The sequence below is a fragment of the Anticarsia gemmatalis genome, chromosome 10 (genome assembly GCF_050436995.1).
Source record: "Anticarsia gemmatalis isolate Benzon Research Colony breed Stoneville strain chromosome 10, ilAntGemm2 primary, whole genome shotgun sequence".
Taxonomy (NCBI): domain Eukaryota; kingdom Metazoa; phylum Arthropoda; class Insecta; order Lepidoptera; family Erebidae; genus Anticarsia; species Anticarsia gemmatalis.
Window position 1 is genome coordinate 952,410 of NC_134754.1, and position 18,632 is coordinate 971,041.

At 34.6% G+C, this 18,632-nt stretch overlaps 1 protein-coding gene across 2 annotated transcripts in view; it reads left to right on the forward strand.

Annotated features, from left to right (window-relative positions):
• LOC142976025 (uncharacterized) overlaps positions 1–15,784 on the forward strand; it is a 118,477-nt gene extending 102,693 nt beyond the window's left edge. For both annotated transcript variants that reach the window (XM_076119220.1, XM_076119219.1), the window contains exons 6-9: positions 628–687; positions 9,210–9,399; positions 14,518–14,698; positions 15,659–15,784. In XM_076119220.1, the coding sequence (XP_075975335.1) occupies positions 628–687; positions 9,210–9,399; positions 14,518–14,698; positions 15,659–15,700 (473 nt within the window). In that variant the 3' untranslated portion in view covers positions 15,701–15,784. The remainder of the gene's footprint in view (positions 1–627; positions 688–9,209; positions 9,400–14,517; positions 14,699–15,658) is intronic.
• The last annotated feature ends 2,848 nt before the right edge of the window (positions 15,785–18,632 follow it).

An 18,632-nucleotide genomic window follows, 5' to 3' on the forward strand; every position in this document is an offset into this window, starting at 1 on the left:
CATATTAACCCCAATTGCCTTTTAAATGTTACAACCGTCTTTTAAATGTTATCTCTAAAAAAACGTTTTTGTTCGTAACTCTAAACTCGTGGATTTCAAAGGGTGGAATAAAAAAAAGAGTTGAAATATTGAAGTAAGCGTATATTCATTTTAATTTTCAATAAAATTAAAAACCATCTAAATCTTTCTTAAAGTTAAATAAGTTGATCAGTCAGTCAATAAGTTACGAGTAGTTCCTTACTTATAAAGGGTGGAAAAAAATATCTTGAAGGAAAACTCTTATTTGCCTAGCCTATCTTTCAAACTATGTTAGAGTCGGCTTCCAGTCTCACCTTTCCTCCTTTCCTTTACAATATCAATATTTTACTGATATATGCTCACATCAACCAGAAATCGTCAATCTATGATCCATTTTTTGCCAGTACGAGTACAATTTTGTACAGACTAAAAAAATATTTTTAGCAAAACCAACTCACTATCCAACCCTTTTCCCCCACATTTAATTTAGCAGTACCCGTCAAATGCGTCGTGTCGAATGGTGTCCTTTATTAGAACGTATGTAGCTAACAAAAAATATGAAAAAGATGGTACAACTCGATATGGTGTTAATGAAAGCCTTTGTTTCAGTCGTGATGACGGTGTTCCTCGCTTGCCTGTCCACACTGCCGGTTATTATGCTTATTATGGGTAAGTTTTAATTATAAAACAGATTTTTAATTACATTTTCTATGTTAAGCTTTTGCTCATATTTGGGTTTATTATTTATACCTGCTTGAAAAAGAGTATTATGTTCGATTTCTTTGTTATGTTTACTAGTCATATAGTAATTTATAGAAATAAACAAGATGATATATTTGGCTTTTTATGAATTGATATCTCTTTTTTAACGTTAGAAAAGAGTGGAATCCTCAATTTTTGAAAAGCATATCGAGCCTGTAAAAGTTATTAAATTATTTATGCTATAAAGAAGAAGAATATAAAGAAGAAACAATAAGAGGAACTTTTAACCTCATATAAGATCAGTACTAAATACAGATGTCAATATCCATATGCTTGTAGAAGTCTTTAATACTTAAACGTCATTAAAAATACTATTTCAATGCCAATGTGATTAAAAATAACCGAAAATTCAGACAATACTAAATATTTCACGATTAAAAACTCACATTTTAATAACAAAGTCGAGTATAATCCTTGGTAATCCCATTCGTTCTAGCTTAAAGGATTAAGAGGCTGCAACTTATAATGTCACTGAACAAAAACTAAGTCGCAAACAACGCATTCAAAGTTTTAAGTTTTACTTTTGATATATTACAAAAATATAAAAATTGTGTAGATATTAACTGCCTCTGCGTAATGGGAGGTAGTGTATTGTGTGCTTGGGAGAAGTGCTATGTTGTATATATTCTAGATTTTTGAAAATGAAAGACTGAGAGCTGAAAATGGGCTCTCACTGAAATACATGGAATGAACATTGTAAATAGTAAAAAACAGGAGCATTTCATACACTTCGCCAACAACTCTGAATATAAGACGCGTGATACGTATATGTACGTAGATATTTATCACTGATATGCAATGTTTGTCCAGTAATATAAGCTTTCTTCTCACTCGCAACTGTATGTTTCTAAACCACGTTACTTACATATGAATAATTAAATATTTCGAAAATAATGTGTGTTGAAATAGAAGAATTATTAGTAACCAAAACTATTCGCTTAATAGAGTACTAGTTAAAAGAAAAACAGAGTAAAGAATAAAAGGCTCTCGTTGAGTATTATTAAGAAAGCTCGGACATTTTCTCTCCTTTGACCACTACACTGGTGTTGTACTCGTAGATAAGAAGATATTACTATACAAACGTGATAGGTACTCGTATGGTTTAGTTAGTTGTCTTATATAGGTACCAACTAGTTTATATATGCGGCTTTGCTCGTAGTCTTTCGTTGTTTTTGCCCACGATACAATTTATGATTCTAATTTATGCATATTTTTTTTGATTCGTGGCTGTTCTGCCGTTGTGAATCGGTCTCGAACGATTTTAGGCTTTGAATTATAATATGGTTCATATAAATATAAATAAAAAACATAGTTTAGTTTTTATTTTCACTTCTAAGACAAAAAGATGCAAATTCATTACCCGTTTTATGTCAAAAAATCTAATTCACATCTCACTCTACCCTTTTCACTCACTCAGCGTTTAATCAATAAACTTATTCATAAAACTCCGTATTTTGCGGTACAGTCGCGTCGCCATTTTTGCTGTCACTTTGTAATTTCATTAGCGTCGCATCTCCGCCGGACTTATCAGATTTATGTCAACTTTGTTTTAAGCTTTATCTGCGCGACTGTACCTGCCATGTACTCGAGATAAATTCCTTATAGTAAGCACACTCGTTGAGAAAAGTATTATAAGAAAATGTGGTGAGAGAAAATGTTTTTCTCTTTTGTGAAATTGGTTTAAAATATTTAGTTAAGAAGCAGTTAAAAGCATGGACATAATCTTTTTACGACTATTCTGACTGTGATGCTATTTAAAAACGAATGAATAACAAAATAATAAACTATTATTATACACATTTAAAGGTTAGTTTAATATTAGCGTAAGCTAGAACGATAAATTAATGAACTGACATAATCAGAATCATTCACTAAGAATAAAAAGACGCTCAAATAGCTCTCTTTCTTCAGTTAATTCAGACTTCAAAATAGTCAACAGTTGCTTGTATACTTGGCTGAACATAACGGCATCAAATACATTAATTTCACAGAAGCTGCAACGAAGTATAACTCATAATATCGTCCCCGTAGAACGAAAAGTCATTAAGTAGCAAAATGTTCAAAATCGACTTATAGATACCAATAAAATCAGTAATTTTTTCTCCATATTTCTGTCTTACTCTCGTATTCATAACGTAATTATTTAGAAAAATTTAAATCGCGAGACTTAATTAAGTACATTATTTGATTTGTGACAGTTGAGTTACAAGTAACTAAGTCACCTGATTACTTTTTCTCTTCTTTGTTGAAAAAGATACTGACGCATTAAAGTTCCTTATCTACTTTTTCCGCATTACTCCCTATAGGCATGTCTTAAAAAATTGTAATGCGAAAACTCATCAAAGTGACTTAGTAATTTTATTGTATGTGATATTTTGTGCGAAAAGTAACTAACTACCATTAATTATTTTTCGAGCTATATTATTTAAGACCAGAAGTTTAAAAGAAAAAACGACAACTAACTATAGTGTTCTGGTTAATATTTTCCCTGACTGTAGATGACATAACACATTAGAGTATTATAATTAAAATGTTTTGGCTACTTTTCACTCAGCAAAAACACTACTAGATGAAAGGTTGGTAACTATGTCCCGTGATACGATGCTACTTAGTGAGATTACGCCCTTTGACCTTAGGACCCTCGCCGCGCCCGCGCATTATTGCAGTCATACGCAGAGGCGTATTTTAAGATGGCGTGCCCTGGGCTCCGCTAGCTTTCCGCCCCATCAAGGAATGAAAAAACTAAACTTTATTTTCATTTTTAACTAATTAGTTTTTTACATTGTCCTGATCAATTTTATTTATTAAATCGGCTTTAATCGACCTTCACCTCCTCTGGGCAGGCTGAGTCGTCAAGATCTGTAATGCTCAGTTCCGCGGTCTTTGTGGGCCTGGACACTCGGAAGGTGTCCTCCCCGATAACTTTCCTCAATTTAGAGGCCAGGGCATCCGCTTTTCCGGTCCCTGACCCCTGGGAGCTCAACATTCGAGCTCCCGTAGCCGCAACCCCGAAGCGGACTATTTCATTGTCGGCTTGGTTTATTTTGTCCTTTGCGTCCCTAATAATGTCTCTATATGTCGCACCGCTTTTTGCCGCCTTCAGCTGCAGCTGGAGCCCGAAGATTGGGCGCCTTCTTCTTCCTCCTTCTTTTATTACAGAATTGATGAGTATCTAAACGACAATAGCTCTTGGGAATAGTCGCTCGCTTGATTAGGATTCTTTGAAATTAGGGAACTTTGCCATAAATTGTATAAACTCAGTAGCAGTAGGTCTAAATATTGTAAAATATGGGCACTTAATGATGCAAATAGGTGATGTTACATACAATTTGATGTTAATCATAAAACTGTCACTTTTTTTCTTTTATATTGTTCACAACCAATGTGCTCACTTGTTGCCCATATTCTTATTATCACATGCTAGTAGGTGCTCCCAACATACGGTATGATCAGAGACTAATAAATAACCTAACTATATTCATTTTCCTTAATTGACGTTTAGTCTATATCGCTGATTGTTGGCAGCTCCTCGCATGATCAATTATTGTATCAACCACATTGTAAAACTTTTGGCGATTGAAAAGAGTGGCCGTGAGTTTCTTGCTAGATCTTCTCATAAGGCTCTACCCCCTTTGCGAGCTAGTGGTAGATTCAGTAATTGTAACGACTATCATAAGTGTCAATATTTGACCTAAATGAATAAATGATTTGATTTTGATTTTCTTGCCCTTTTTGTCGGCTTCCGTAGCCTTGGGCGCCTTGCTATTTTTCCCGACGAACTGCTACTCTTTGGCAGCCGTCGGTTTAGTGAACGGCGGTTTGGAAGCCACTGCACTGTAAGACGCGGCTGTTTACCCTGCTTCTCAGCTACCGCACCGCAGCTCACAGGTCTCCGGACCAAGGGGTCCGGAGACCTGTGAGCTGCGGTGCGGTGGCGGTGGCGTGGCGAATGCGTTAGCAGGTACAGCTGAGGACGCTGCCCCTGGTTTTTCTGGCGCGGGGGTTGATGCCGTTGCCTGTGACATGTGATCGACCTCCTCTTGCAAGCGATAATTCTGGGCCTGACGCGCCAAATTCTCCTTCGTGGCATACTGCCTGCTCGACTCCGACACTGCCAGTTTGACGTTCCTGGCAGCGTCTTTGAGGGACTTTATAAAGGTCACCCTTGAGGTGACCGGATTTGTCGGCCACCTCCACCACTGCCTAGTGGTGAGTGAGGATGGTGTCCGCCAGCTGGATGGTGAATTTCTCCTTAGGGTCATTGTCTGACACTTGCTAAAACTGGGCGTGCTCCGACCCTCCGCAACTATGCTATGCAGTCAATACGGCTGGGCTTCTTGCCCCCGATCTCCTCGGGTTTGAGCTTCTCGCCTCTCCCACTTACATCATTTGGGTTCGTTTTCAAATTTATATTATCCAAACAGTTCCCGCGAGTGTGGTGGCAAGTATCGTTCCACCGAGGTAGAGGCCCCATAATCCGGTGACCCTTATACTACTGGAGGGCGGGAGGTGCCCCAGTGGCCGCTTGCGTCTGGTTTTTCTGGCGCGGGGGTCCCCGCAAAGCGAATGAACTCTGACCACGCAAGGCCCCTAAAGGGGGCGCCACTGCTGGAGTTACTCGGGATTTTCACAGAGGTAGTCTTCTCGCGACCCAGCCGGTTAAGGCAAGGCCCTCGGTCAAGGATGGACGGATTTACGATAACCGACGGTTGACGAGGGCGGCAGCGGCCTGGCTCTTCGTCAGCTCGGGGCAGTGTGAGTGCCTACTGAGCCCGTCCTCCCACTGACGGCTCACCTGTCCCGCACCTGGGTCCTCTGCAAACAGAGGGACACGCGCAGTAATTTTTTGTTACTCGCGATCACTGTTTCCCCAACCTTTCAATTCTACTAAGCCCCGACAAGATGCAGACCCAAGAGAGGAAACCGGCCCGGGCTATAGCCCTTCTAGCCCTAGGGTAAATACACCCCTGCAAGGAAAGATTTGTTAAATCTTTGTGTCAAAGGTGTCATACTAAGCGAACTTTATCCTTGGTATGAATCTTTACCTGTTAGTAACGATGTGTTGGATAGGCTATGTGAGCCTGACGTCACTGAGCTCGAGGAAGAAGAGGAAAATGATGTGGCTACATCATTAATGCTGTTCTATTGATGATTTTGTAACGTGTTCTTGTTCATTATGTTTTAATTAGGTTTTGTATACTTAAAGACAGTTTTTTTTTCAATAAATGTTGCCTAAGAATGTCGTTTTACTTTTATACTTTTCAACTGATAGGACACTAGTTTTAAATTAGGCAATAAATTAATAAATAAGCAAAGTCTATTTAGTTGGGTATTTTATTTAGACATAGTTATGTAAAATATGTTTTACTCCTAAAATAACTAACTGATTTTAGTTACTAGTATAATATTTAAATGCTGATGCGAAAACTAACTAACTACATGTGAAAAGTAACTAAGTGACAGATAAATAGGAAAACCTTGGGGTAAAACAAATTATCCTTTACAGTTAATAATTTATATACTATTTTCGTGGTTTAATACATATAACATATACTTAATTAATATATCTTCAAAACAAAACCTTTCATGCATCGATAACTAATCTCCGAAAAAAGTTATATTTTTTTTTGTCATTTAAGACATAAAACACCTCGTATCTCAAAATCACTTAAGTGTTAGTTAGTGATTTTTCGCTCTACGGGGACGATATACAGACACGCCGTAGAATACATTAATTAATTTAAATTATTCTATCCACTTGATTAGGTTGTAAACAAAACTAGTTTATTAGCTGCATACGAACGAAGATAATGTCTTAGAACAAAGATAGTTTTATTTTAAAAAAACGTATGACTCAATTATAATCTCAGTTTCAAACTCTTGACGACATTGATTTTATGAAGTTATAGTATAAACCAAAAGATATGTTAATAGTATGCGGTTTGACCTACGCGTAATTAGAGACATTTTTTTGTGGCAATACATCAACAAGCTTTCTTCTTCATAATTAATTCAATTGTGGATTAACGTTAAAGATTTAAGTTCAAACAGAAAGATTTTCACATATTAGTAAAGATTTTACTTTGTTAACAGCAATAAGACAGCACAGCAAACACATAAAACTTATCTCAAAAAGGAAATAATTTACGTACATAACTTTTATACCAAATTTCCTACGACTTTCTACATATTCCCTCTAGATCACGTTAATACATAATATGAAACATAACGGGGCGAATAAATTGCAGTCCCTATGAAACAGTTGTCCCGCACGTGACCGGTCAACTAACGAAAATAACTCGGCGACTGTACAAAGAAACGTTGATTTATAACATAAGTTCAACAAACGTGTTCAATGTACAGTCACAAGCACAAATATGTGTAGGGAAACTAGACAGGTTTTTTTTACTTGTCTATTTCTGTGTCCAATTGCTGAGCAAAGGCCTATTGGGTTTCCAAAGCAATTATCAGTTTTAACTTTTTTGTGACACTGTTATGGACCAACTACGCTTACGTCGCAATTATTTTAATGACTTTGTTAATTGGTGAAATGAAATCGAATTATTCAATAACTTAATACAAATGTTGACACTAAGAGCCTGTCCAGATGAAGCGTTTTACGCGCGAGTCCACTCGCGCGTAAAACGTTTCATCTGGACAGGCTCTAAGATAGACGTTACAATTGCTGATTCTACAATTTCGGATAGAGTATAAAGCCTTGAAAGAAGAGTTATCAATTAGTAAATCAAAATGTAATGAATTTTTCAATTTTAAGTTAAAAAAATTTGACAAGACTTATGCGTTTTTGTTCTGAACTGTACACACAAGTTGATGTTCACAGAAAAACATCTTGCAAAACAAGTTTTGTTCAGTCAAAAACAAAAAGGAAAACATTTGTTCAAAACCGCACATAAGTTTTATTTTTTACATCTATACGTAACCAACAAAAAAGAGACAACCACAACGAACACCTGCACCGATAAAGAACAGTTTTTACTGAACAAACCCTTGTTCAATATGTTTTGAACCCACTTTTTTGTACCTATTGGTTTTACATGTATTTTTGATAGAATCGTTATTTATACTGGTGGTTGCGTAAATTGGTTGTGTTTGCAATTTCATTTTTAATAGTTTCAGGTTTGATTATCCAGTCAGTCTAGACCGTCAGTGAATGACTAATGTCCCATTTCTGAGGCACACTTAGCGGTAGTTTATCTATTCATTTTTATATGAGCTTAAACGCTATTGAATAGATAAACTACTAATGGGGTTAATCTGTTAGAATCATTAAATTTACTAATGTTCATTAATGGTGATACAACACTTCAGAGTAAAAATGAGTTTAAAATAATTTTATCTGATCTTTGTAGATATTTATAAAAGTGACATTAGGAACAACTGAATTAAGTTCATGTAAGGAAAAACAGAGTTAACATACTACTCCATTAAAATCTGAGGTAATTACTTCTATAAACCCTACTTAATTAAAGAGTCCGTTTCTCCCAAATTTTATTAACAAAATCCTACCAATAAATTTTCGTATTTCACCAATAAAAATCTGTTAAAAATCACCCTACCGTTGGTAATCGATCGGCGAAGGTAAACATTTGTACAGTCAGGTGGAGTTTAATCAACGCGCCGGATAATCCGGGTGCGTACGGGTGTAATTCAGTTCCAACGAGAACTGAAATTACGCCCAATTGTACGAGGCTTGTGAGGGAAATTATCTATTGGGAACTATGGTGTAGCCGTAGGTTAACTAGATAGAGGCGCCCAAAGCCAGTTGCACTCACCGGTCCTTAAACGATCTGTGGGGACTGTGGGTTACGCAAACCTTGGCGCGTTCATTGCATAGATGGGTGACCGTATAGTGGTATTTGAACTGGGCGTCTCCGTGCTTTGGAAGGCATGTAAAAAGTCGGTCCCGGTTGTTATCAATTAAGATTACAGTCGTTAAGCCGTCAAAATCCTTCGGGCGGCTTGAACAACTTTAACACTAGGTTGACCACTAACCATACGATAAGAAGAAGGGGTTTGACTGAACATCTATAACCTGACTGCACGTGTTATTGTGTATTTGGTTTATGTGTCTTTGGATACAAGTACTTAAATACCTACTTTACTATAAAGTTGTGTCACCCGTTAACCATTTCCTAATTGGTTTTCCAAATTATTATCAATCCATTTTTTAGTTAAACTTTTCTATCAAATGCTGCTTAATTATTCACAAAAGATGCCTTAAAATAAACACTCCAAAATATATTTAAACCATTAATAAAATATGTTTTATGATGTTGATGTCAATACAAGTTTTATTCAACCCCATTTCGGAAAAAAATTGGAATAATTTGACACTCTTAGTAGCAGAAGTCAAAAACTGTACACTCCGAATGTTCCTTCAAAATCCTGACTAATTCTTTCTTTCTCAGGTGTCCACTACATCCGCGACTGTCCAGCCGAGCCCAGGATCCCTGTGTACATGGTGGTGGGGGGAGCAGCAGCTGGCGCTGGTATCTGCTGGCTGCTGTGGGCACAGCTCGCCAGTCGGAACTCTAACTCCTCAGCCAGCGTGCCTGAGAGGATCCTGGCTTATTTGCTTACTGGGTTCCTGTTGTCTTGGTAAGTTGTAAAGAGATAATACAAAACAGGTGTGACTGTATGACTGACTGTTGATTGCTATTCGATAGAGTCATGATTTGCGACTCGTTACGATATCTCGATCGAGTGAAATTCTTTACAATGGCTAATTTTGAGTGTAACAGTTCCTGCATATTTTTGATCGAGTTTGAGTCAAATTATCGCGAAACTCAGTACTTATGTGGATATTTAGCATACGTATAATTTCGATCTTGTGGTGTGTGAGAGAGAAAATTTTCTAATCTTCAAATGAAAGTTAAAATCGTCGTAATTTTAAAATACTGTTTTATTTATATTCGGTGAAAGATTGGATTTAAAAATAACTAAAAAGTTAAATAGCTAGATACTATTCTTATCATGTAAAAAACTACAGTAGTTGTCCAATAATGAAACACCTGATTTTAAAAAAGGTTGTCAAACGCAACAGTTAAGAATCCAAAAAGTAAAGAAAACATCCAAACTAGCAGCAGACATTTGATTCCAACATTGTAAAGCAGCGAAACGCTTCAATGCCTAGAAAATCAACTTGATCCCAAGCCTGAGTTTACAACACACAAATAACTTGTGAACTGTTTACCATAATATTGTGAAGGCTCCCTCAAGGATATGACGGCGGAACTTTGAATACAGCCTACAACTCTGAACGCTAGAGTTTTGTAAACAAATATTATTTTAGTAATGTTATGAGATTGTAAAAGGGTTGTATATTTGGAGTTTTCATATTATTACTGATTTAATTTCCGGCGATTTCTTAATTTTATCTGCTTGAAGTTTAATATTTGAAGCTTACATTAAATATTTTTTATTAGTAGACTAAGGTTTTAGCGTGTATTACGATTATAAATGAGTCAGTGTATAATGTTGCTGTCATTGCAGTGTTGATTGCAATGATCGATTTTAAATAAATTACAATAGATTAAGACAATAAAAAACGCATATACACACAATGAGTATCAAATAAACGTAATAAATGAAATTATAATAATTACAACAGCACTTGAGTCAAGTGTTTCAGCAAGTATTACGTGACATGACCGACAATGGCACAAAGATGGAAATAATAATATCCGTTAAGGTCCAAGTTAGACAAACAGAGCTTAAGCCGAGCACTAATTAATGCAGTGAGGACTAATTTATGAACCGCACTTAAAAATGTTTAAAAACAAATTTTACGAGCTAGCTACTAGCGTTGTCTATAGACGTACAAAGTACACAATTCTACCTAAAGCTTCTAAGTGAAGCCGTCAAAATAACATTACGTAGGAGCTACATCGAATTACTGACCTTTATATTGGTTCTTGAAATTGAATGATTTCGTAGAATTGAGAATATTTTCATCTCAAGTAAGAGATCGTTATCCCGAGAGACTCAATCAAAGATTACGAACTCTCAAGACACTTGTGACAGATATCTCAAAGATAAAATGTTTAAGTATTAAAAAATGATGATTGAATTGAAGAAATTGATATAATAAAAGTACTTTTTGATATTGCGTTAAAATTATATTATTCGGCTTTGTTTTGTAATAAAACTTTAAACTTTAAACAGAAGATTGTAGCATGTTAGTAGTGTTTTTTGGGTTACCTTGCCTTAAATCGTTTCTACTGGAACAAGATATGATGTAATAAATTATTATTCAAGTAAATAACTTTATGACCAATTTTATGTATATAGTTTTACATTTATTTTGTTTACAAATTCCTTGTAGAGTCAATGAAGATCTTATTTGTGTTTTAATCGAAACTTAAAGAAGATTTTATTAAACTGGAATCAGTTCATAAATACTATTCGCATTATTGAACTGCTACAAAAAATGTAGCGTAATTTGATAGCATAATCAACTTTCCATAAAAACAGATCTGCGCTCCTAGCTTATTTTCCTAGATATAATTTCTTCAAGTTTTTTAGAATGTCAAACTGGTACTATCAAATCGCACATAATATATCTATAAATTATCTACCACAATAATCTACAATAGCAGGCATAACCACAAACTATAAACTCATAGTTGTACTAAACAATCCAATTAAATTCCACAATGGAACTACAAAACGTTTATAACAAATTCTCGTGCGAGCAAACTACCTATTCCATGGGTCACGATACCAAATAAAACAAATATACGAAACGCGGTCAAACATTTCTCAAACGAATCAATAGCAACTCGTTACAAATCACGAAAACTTCTACCTGAACCTAGTTTTACATTTTATTAAATTTAACTAGTTTGAACCACTGAGTTTGCTTGTGTGCTTGTTAAACTTTTGCTGTGCTTGCTGAGGCTGTTCTGTAGATGGATGACCAATAACCATAAATATCATACATTCCGAGTACCTGCATGTATCCGAAGATTCTTTCCGTGTATTGTAGTGAGTTTTAACGCATTTTTCTGAGTAATTAATTTAACTCTACTACTCGAGAAAAATAGCATAAGAGCGTATTTTCTGCTGAAAGCTGATAGAAAATTAGCATCGGCTTTACCACCGTCAAAAAATGTTGAGAAGCAAAACAAATTCTGAGGATTTTTTATTCTAGAACAAAGCTCAGGATAGGTATAGCAAAACCTGACTGTGGAACATCAATATTTTAATGGCGAAATATGTTTTTTTGGAACATAATAGTGCCAATGCCATTCTTTAAAAAATTTAATGCGTGAAATATTTAGTGGCTTTGCATGAAGACCACAGTCAGACAAAACCACTATTGTACTGTTATTACTAGTGTTTGTATTCTAGAATTGGCCCAGTTTATTTAATTCGATAGCTTGCGGTTTGTTCTGTTAGTCTACGTTCACGATACCGTTCGTTATTGGTAAAGTTTCAAGTTCAACTACTCATAGGTAATATTGGTTTTAAAACGTATCTTTAGCCATATATGCTTTTGCATTCTACAATAAACTGCTTTTTCAATACGAGTATCTGCATTTTCAAGCCGGCTTGATTATCATTATATTTTTTTTTGTTAACGAGAAAAATGTATTAAATCGAGTCTAGGAAATAGATGTTTGTTGAAATGACTGTTTTGTATGTATTTAATGTTTAGGGTCGAAAATAAAATATAATAAAATATAGCTCAAAGGTGACTGACTGACATAGTGATCTATCAACGCACAGTTCAAACCACTAGACGGATCGGACTGAAATTTGGCATGCAGGTAGATGTTATGACGTAGACATCCGCTAAGAAAGGATTTTGATGAACTCTCCCCCAAGGGGCTGAAAGTTTGTAAGAAAATTTTGTCCTTAGTCACAAATCGGAACTCCGGCTAAGCCTCGGGCAAAAGCTAGTATTAAAATAATAATTATTATCTATGACCTACTGTTAACCTGTGAGGTTTCGAAGATTAGTCTAAAATGGTTATGAAAAAATCAAATACATATTGTTTTTATTTTGCAATAGTGATTTTATTACAGTTTTAGAAAAGTCTCTGGGAATATTCCATTACTGTGTTTCTCTACACTCAAACTAGTTAGTATAACAATGTTATTTGTTGAAATAGTGGAGGGAGTTTGAATTATGTTTCATGACGCGAAAAAACAAATGCAATTTGTTTGAGAAATTGCTTTTGTCTTAGTTTGATTGAGTAGCTCGACACTGGGAATCGTTTTTTATGTATTTTCTACTGCATATTGTTCATCAATTTGATTAAGTTTTTATTTTATAAGCTATGGTGAAGAGATACGAAGGTTTTGTTAACGAAAAACTGAAATGGAAAATAAACTGTAAAGTTAATAAAATGAACATTAATCAATTATTTTTGTTTTATGACTGTCCTGGGGAAAGGTCTTTTCCCGTACCAGAGATTAATTAAATATGCCGTGGAAGTAAATGTAACACTATTATCATTTTCAGAAACTGTACGCCGCAGTGCAAAGCATAGGGATTCGGGACTCCTTTTCGCTCTTCTATTCTTTTCCGACTATATTTAACATTTGATATAACCATGAATTAAAATAAAACACATTGTAACCTTACTTTGATTAAACAAACAATAGGAAAAAGGCATACAAAAAATTTTACACGGAAATGTCACAAAAAATTAAACAACGAAAAAAATACACCAGGGCATCGAGATTGTGAAACATCAAAGCAAATTCGATGGGATGCGATGAAGGCTTGCTTTGTTAGCCGATACCATCGGTCGCTAATTGGACAATTTTTACAAGCCTTCCCTTTGACATTCATGATACACGGTTTTGTTTTATTTTGATCTTATTGAGGTAAATATGGACGCTGAGAAGTCTGTTCCTGTTTTAGTATGGTTTGCAATTCAATTGTGAATTTAATGTCAAAACAGAAGGCATTATATTTTTTTTTAAGTATTTTAATTATGTACAATAAACGACAGAGTAAAAAGAAGGACGTGCAAGAGTTTAAAATCTAAAAAAACTAGTTTTGTATTTCCTACTTTGTGCAATAATTGTATTAATGACAAAAAATGGGAAAATGGAGGCAAGAATAAAAATACCTGAGAGATTTCTTTACAGTTTTTTAAAATGGTGTGAAATCTACAAAGAAACTTCGTCAGCTAAAACCTTTTCATACAAAGACGAAACAGAAGAATAACACATTTTTATATGATTTCATCGTGTAATTTCTATTGAAACAATTTCACCGCAAATTCCCTTAGTGTGTTATATGGACGGTGCCGTAATTACGTGATCAATCTAGATACAAAGTGACAGTTGTATCAGGTGAACATTGTGAACAATGAAACTAACGTTGCAGGGTCTTTAGATATTATTTCCTCAATCAATAACAGAAATATATTGGAAAGGAACTATTCATATGTTAGAAACCCCATTTTGTGCATACATGCATACCTATAAAAAAAACTGGCAAGTGATCAAAAGTTAAATTAAATATTTGATTCTTTTCCGTACTTCAAATGATAATGCTGCAAATCATGAAAATGATTTTTTCTGTCAGGAAAGTCTTCTTGGCAGCCAAAATTTGACAAAGCTTTTGATTAATTTATTTCTAAACGACCTGATTCTTATTATGAAGTAGACAAAGTAAATTTTTCTTTACCCAGCCTTCTCTTTCATAAACAAAATCTAGAGTATCGACAGAACTTAAAACGAAATTCTCTTTCTCAGGTTCGCCTTCGGCAACTACTGGACGCTCGGTATAATGTGGCCGGACTTCGCTCCAACGCTGTTTGAACCGAACCAGTGGTGTCACAGAACACTGTACGTGTTTGCTCTCACACAGCTCGGAGTGGTGTGGGGGCTGATCGCGTTGATGCTGCTACTGCTGCTGGCTTTGGTGGTTTGTCAGGTTTGTATCTTGTGTTATAATCTTTAATTAAAGAGGTATTTGGAGGGAAAACATGTTATTATAAAATTACAAATGATTATTTTTCTTCCTTGACAATGTAGGATCAATGTATTTTTTTAGTAGATTACAAGACCACTTTCAAGTTTGTGGTAATCAGAACCAACTATCAGTACCAATATGTATTGATTAAAATGAACTTTCGTAAATTGAAGATAAGACAGACTACTTTTCCAATATGATAGATTTCTCTTCTATCGAGGCAATTACATGTGCGTACTAGCCGCGATAGTTAAAAAACTGCTTATTATACGACGACATTGTTTAGTACATTTCAGACTAGCGTTCCAATGAAAATCATTAAATATTACAAAACCGTAGCAACTGAATAATTTCTTACTTTACCGCAATTCTAACTAAATAAACAACATTCTCACAATCACACAGGAAGCGATAGTAAACATGAAAAACATAAAAAAAGTACTTCGATACGTTTCAAACGAATTCATAGTACATTGAAACATGGAAACGGGGGTTCCATACTATTTCCGGGGTCAAGCCTTTTCGTGAGCATTCGGTATAATATTTAATTCTGCACGAAAAGAAAGTGAAGGTACCGAGAAATAAAATATTTAGGGCAGGTGATTCTCCTTTAGATAGGTTGAAGCCTTGATACATTTTGAATTGAGTGTGACGGTACTTCGGTGTTTGTCCTAGTTTTATATTGTTGTGATCTAGATTTGTAATGTTATCTAGTGTTTTAAATTTTTTTATGGTATTACAGGTTATGTTTAGTTATCGTTATTTGGATTTTGAATTTTTTAGCAAAAGATTTTAGGTGTTTTTTTATGTTCTAGCAGTTATTCATTTCTTATTGGAAATAATGACAACTTTTAGATATTGAATAATGAAAAGAAGTTAATATTTATTAAGAAAAATATTATCACGTGCTTTTTGTTATAGGTGTTCGGTTGTGGCTGGTTGGGGCCGCCTAGATACAAGTAGCAACGGCGTAGCGTTGTGCTCGAGCTATGGCACAGAAACATCAACAACACGATGGACGTAGCCGGCGCCTTGCTGCCATTCACACAAGTAGTACGCCCTGAACTAACTATCCATGTTCAAGAAGTGCTTACACAGGCAGACAAGGACGTTGAAGGACCAAAGACCAAAAACCCTATCCCTGAAATAAACGAACCTAGTGATTACGATGAACTAAAAAGTCCTTTAGGTTTCGACAACCCTAAAAGTGTTACTGACGCTAACAAAAGTGATAAAGATGTAAATAAAAGTGTCACTAGTGCTAGAAAAAGTGAAGTGAAAAGTTCCGATGTGGTGAAAATGAAAAACGTGAAAAAAGGCAACCCTGCCTGATGGTTGTTGGTCGTGCTGCCAACGCACGGCAAAAAGCATGTACATTTCGAAGCAACGGACAAAGTATATTACTTCTGAATTCTTATTGACCTTTATTCCGCTGCCGAGCAAAATGTCGAACTTGATTTTTGTAAAACACGAAATTTAGATGAACAAAAATTATTAAAGTCATTCAAAATTTTATCATAAAAACTTGACGTAGTGGTTAATCATACCACAAAATATTTTCAAAAGCTATCTTAAACATAAAAGACTGAAATCCCATTTGAAATTTCATCCAACCAACTGGGAACTTTGAGATTTACTATCGGTTTGTCTCTAAGGATTCCAAAGTTAAATACTTTTAGTTTTAGTTGTAGTTCGACGTTTGTGCTCGCCAGTACCGGTTGCTTGATTGTCACTGCTTTTCGACCTATCCGTGCTCAAAGCTATCTACTATTTATCCTTAGGGTTCGCACAGGTTTGTATAATGTGAGATTGTATGAAATATTTTTGAGGACTCATTTTCAAATTGTCCTAACAATGTTAATGATAAAAATGCATGTGTGGGATTGATTGCTTGATTAAATGCCCAAATATAGCGAGATGTTGAAAAAAAGAATCTTCCAAGCAATCTACCGTATCTCTGCTGTTTTGAGTACAGTATATTATACTGTACTATCAATATCAAGTATTACATAAAGGGTTTTAGTGACTTTTTTTTCAATATTGATAATAGGGTATCTTAAATATTATTATACAATGTCACATTATAAAAATCTAATCTCACTCATATGCTTATAATATTATCATAGTATATGTGATAGTAGTTATAATTTCCTATAATTTCCTTCTCGTAATAATAATATGCGCTATTTCATTATAATATAAGATACAACGAATATTTATTAGGTATTCAATAATGCTTTTTATATTGTAAATAATGGATTAATTATCTATATGTAGATGTATCATATCAGCAGACATATTGTAGAACACATATCGTATTGAATTTAATATATTATATTGATAAGTATTATATAGGGAAGATCAGAATGGAACTATTAAAAAATTAAATGGTGCATCACTGGGGACTACTTTCGGACCCACCTTATTTTGCTGAAGAGCAAACATTTTTACTTAGATTTTAACTAGACATCTGGAGGCATCTAGAAATCGGAAAGATTTCGAGTTTAGTCAAAACAGTAGTCTAATAAAATTAGGCTAGAAGCCGACTCCTAACCAATCTAAAAATAAGGTGAAGAGATACACACAAATCATATTTTAAGATCAAATATATTATGTATTTTTGGTACCATGAGGTTCCATTCTGGTCATGACCTTAAATTTTGAATGTATACTGAAAGTAACACCATATAAATTTTGTATAATATTTCGTGTGCACCTTATATCGGTATTTTTAAAATTATATACTTAATTAAATGTCGTCAGGTTATTGTATGAGATCTGAGGTTCGATCTTCGAGATGCTACTTTTAAATTAATATCCATTTACATATAAGTATACCTACGAAACATAAATATAATTTTGTTAGTGCAAGTAACAGCTCAGGAATAGTTAATGATTTGTCGAAAATCCAGATAAAAAAATAACTAGGTAGTCAAGTGTATTCATAACTGCAAGTTTGGCGCAGTGGTTAACCTAACTGCAATGACCTTGGCGCTGCGTGTGGTGGGTTCAAATCCCATTCTAGAGAAATATTAGTGTGATTACATACCTATTTTTTGAGGGCCTGGTTGTTAATTTATCCATATAAGTATGTATTTAAAAGTATATAAGTATGTTCATCAGTTGGACCATAGTACAAGCTATGCTTAGTTTGGTATTAAATTACTGTGCGTGAGTTGTCCAATGATATTTATTATACACAAAGGGTATCCAAAACAAAAATAATTACTTTTCTTCCTACATATTTATTTTGTACAATAATTAATGTTTTCCGGAATACAGTCTCTGTATTCTGTAAGCTAGGCTCAACACAGTGACAAGGTAAAACCCTTTCCGGGAAAACCTAACAGACTTGACACCCACAAACCAATAGTCCCAAGTAAATTAAATGTACAAAATAAAATAACGTTTCCATTTTCCTCTACGAATAAACAAACAAGAAAAACTAACAGTGTCAGCGTTTTCTCAGAAATTCAGAGTCAATAGTTTGCACTGTAGTGAATTGATTGTGAAATGTATTCAGCGAAAAATATTAAAAAGTCTTTTAAATTAAATGCTTGGCTATAAAGTATCTTAGTTGACAAGTATTTGAAAGCCAATGTGCTGTACATTTTTTTTCCTTAGATTATATTGATTAACATGATACGTACAAAGCAGCAATGTATTGTATAGCAACCGACAATTTGACGTATACTAGTTGTCAACTGAGATCTGTAATGCGTATTCAAAAGGAATTATATAACTATAATTTACTTAAATATTGTACAAAAAATAGCATCTCGAGAACCGACGCTAAAAGATCACAAAACTGCATGGAACAGGCTTTAATAGAAATTTTACGTGAAAGTCATATTTTTATAGAAGAGAAAATATGAAAGAAAAATATCTAATAATA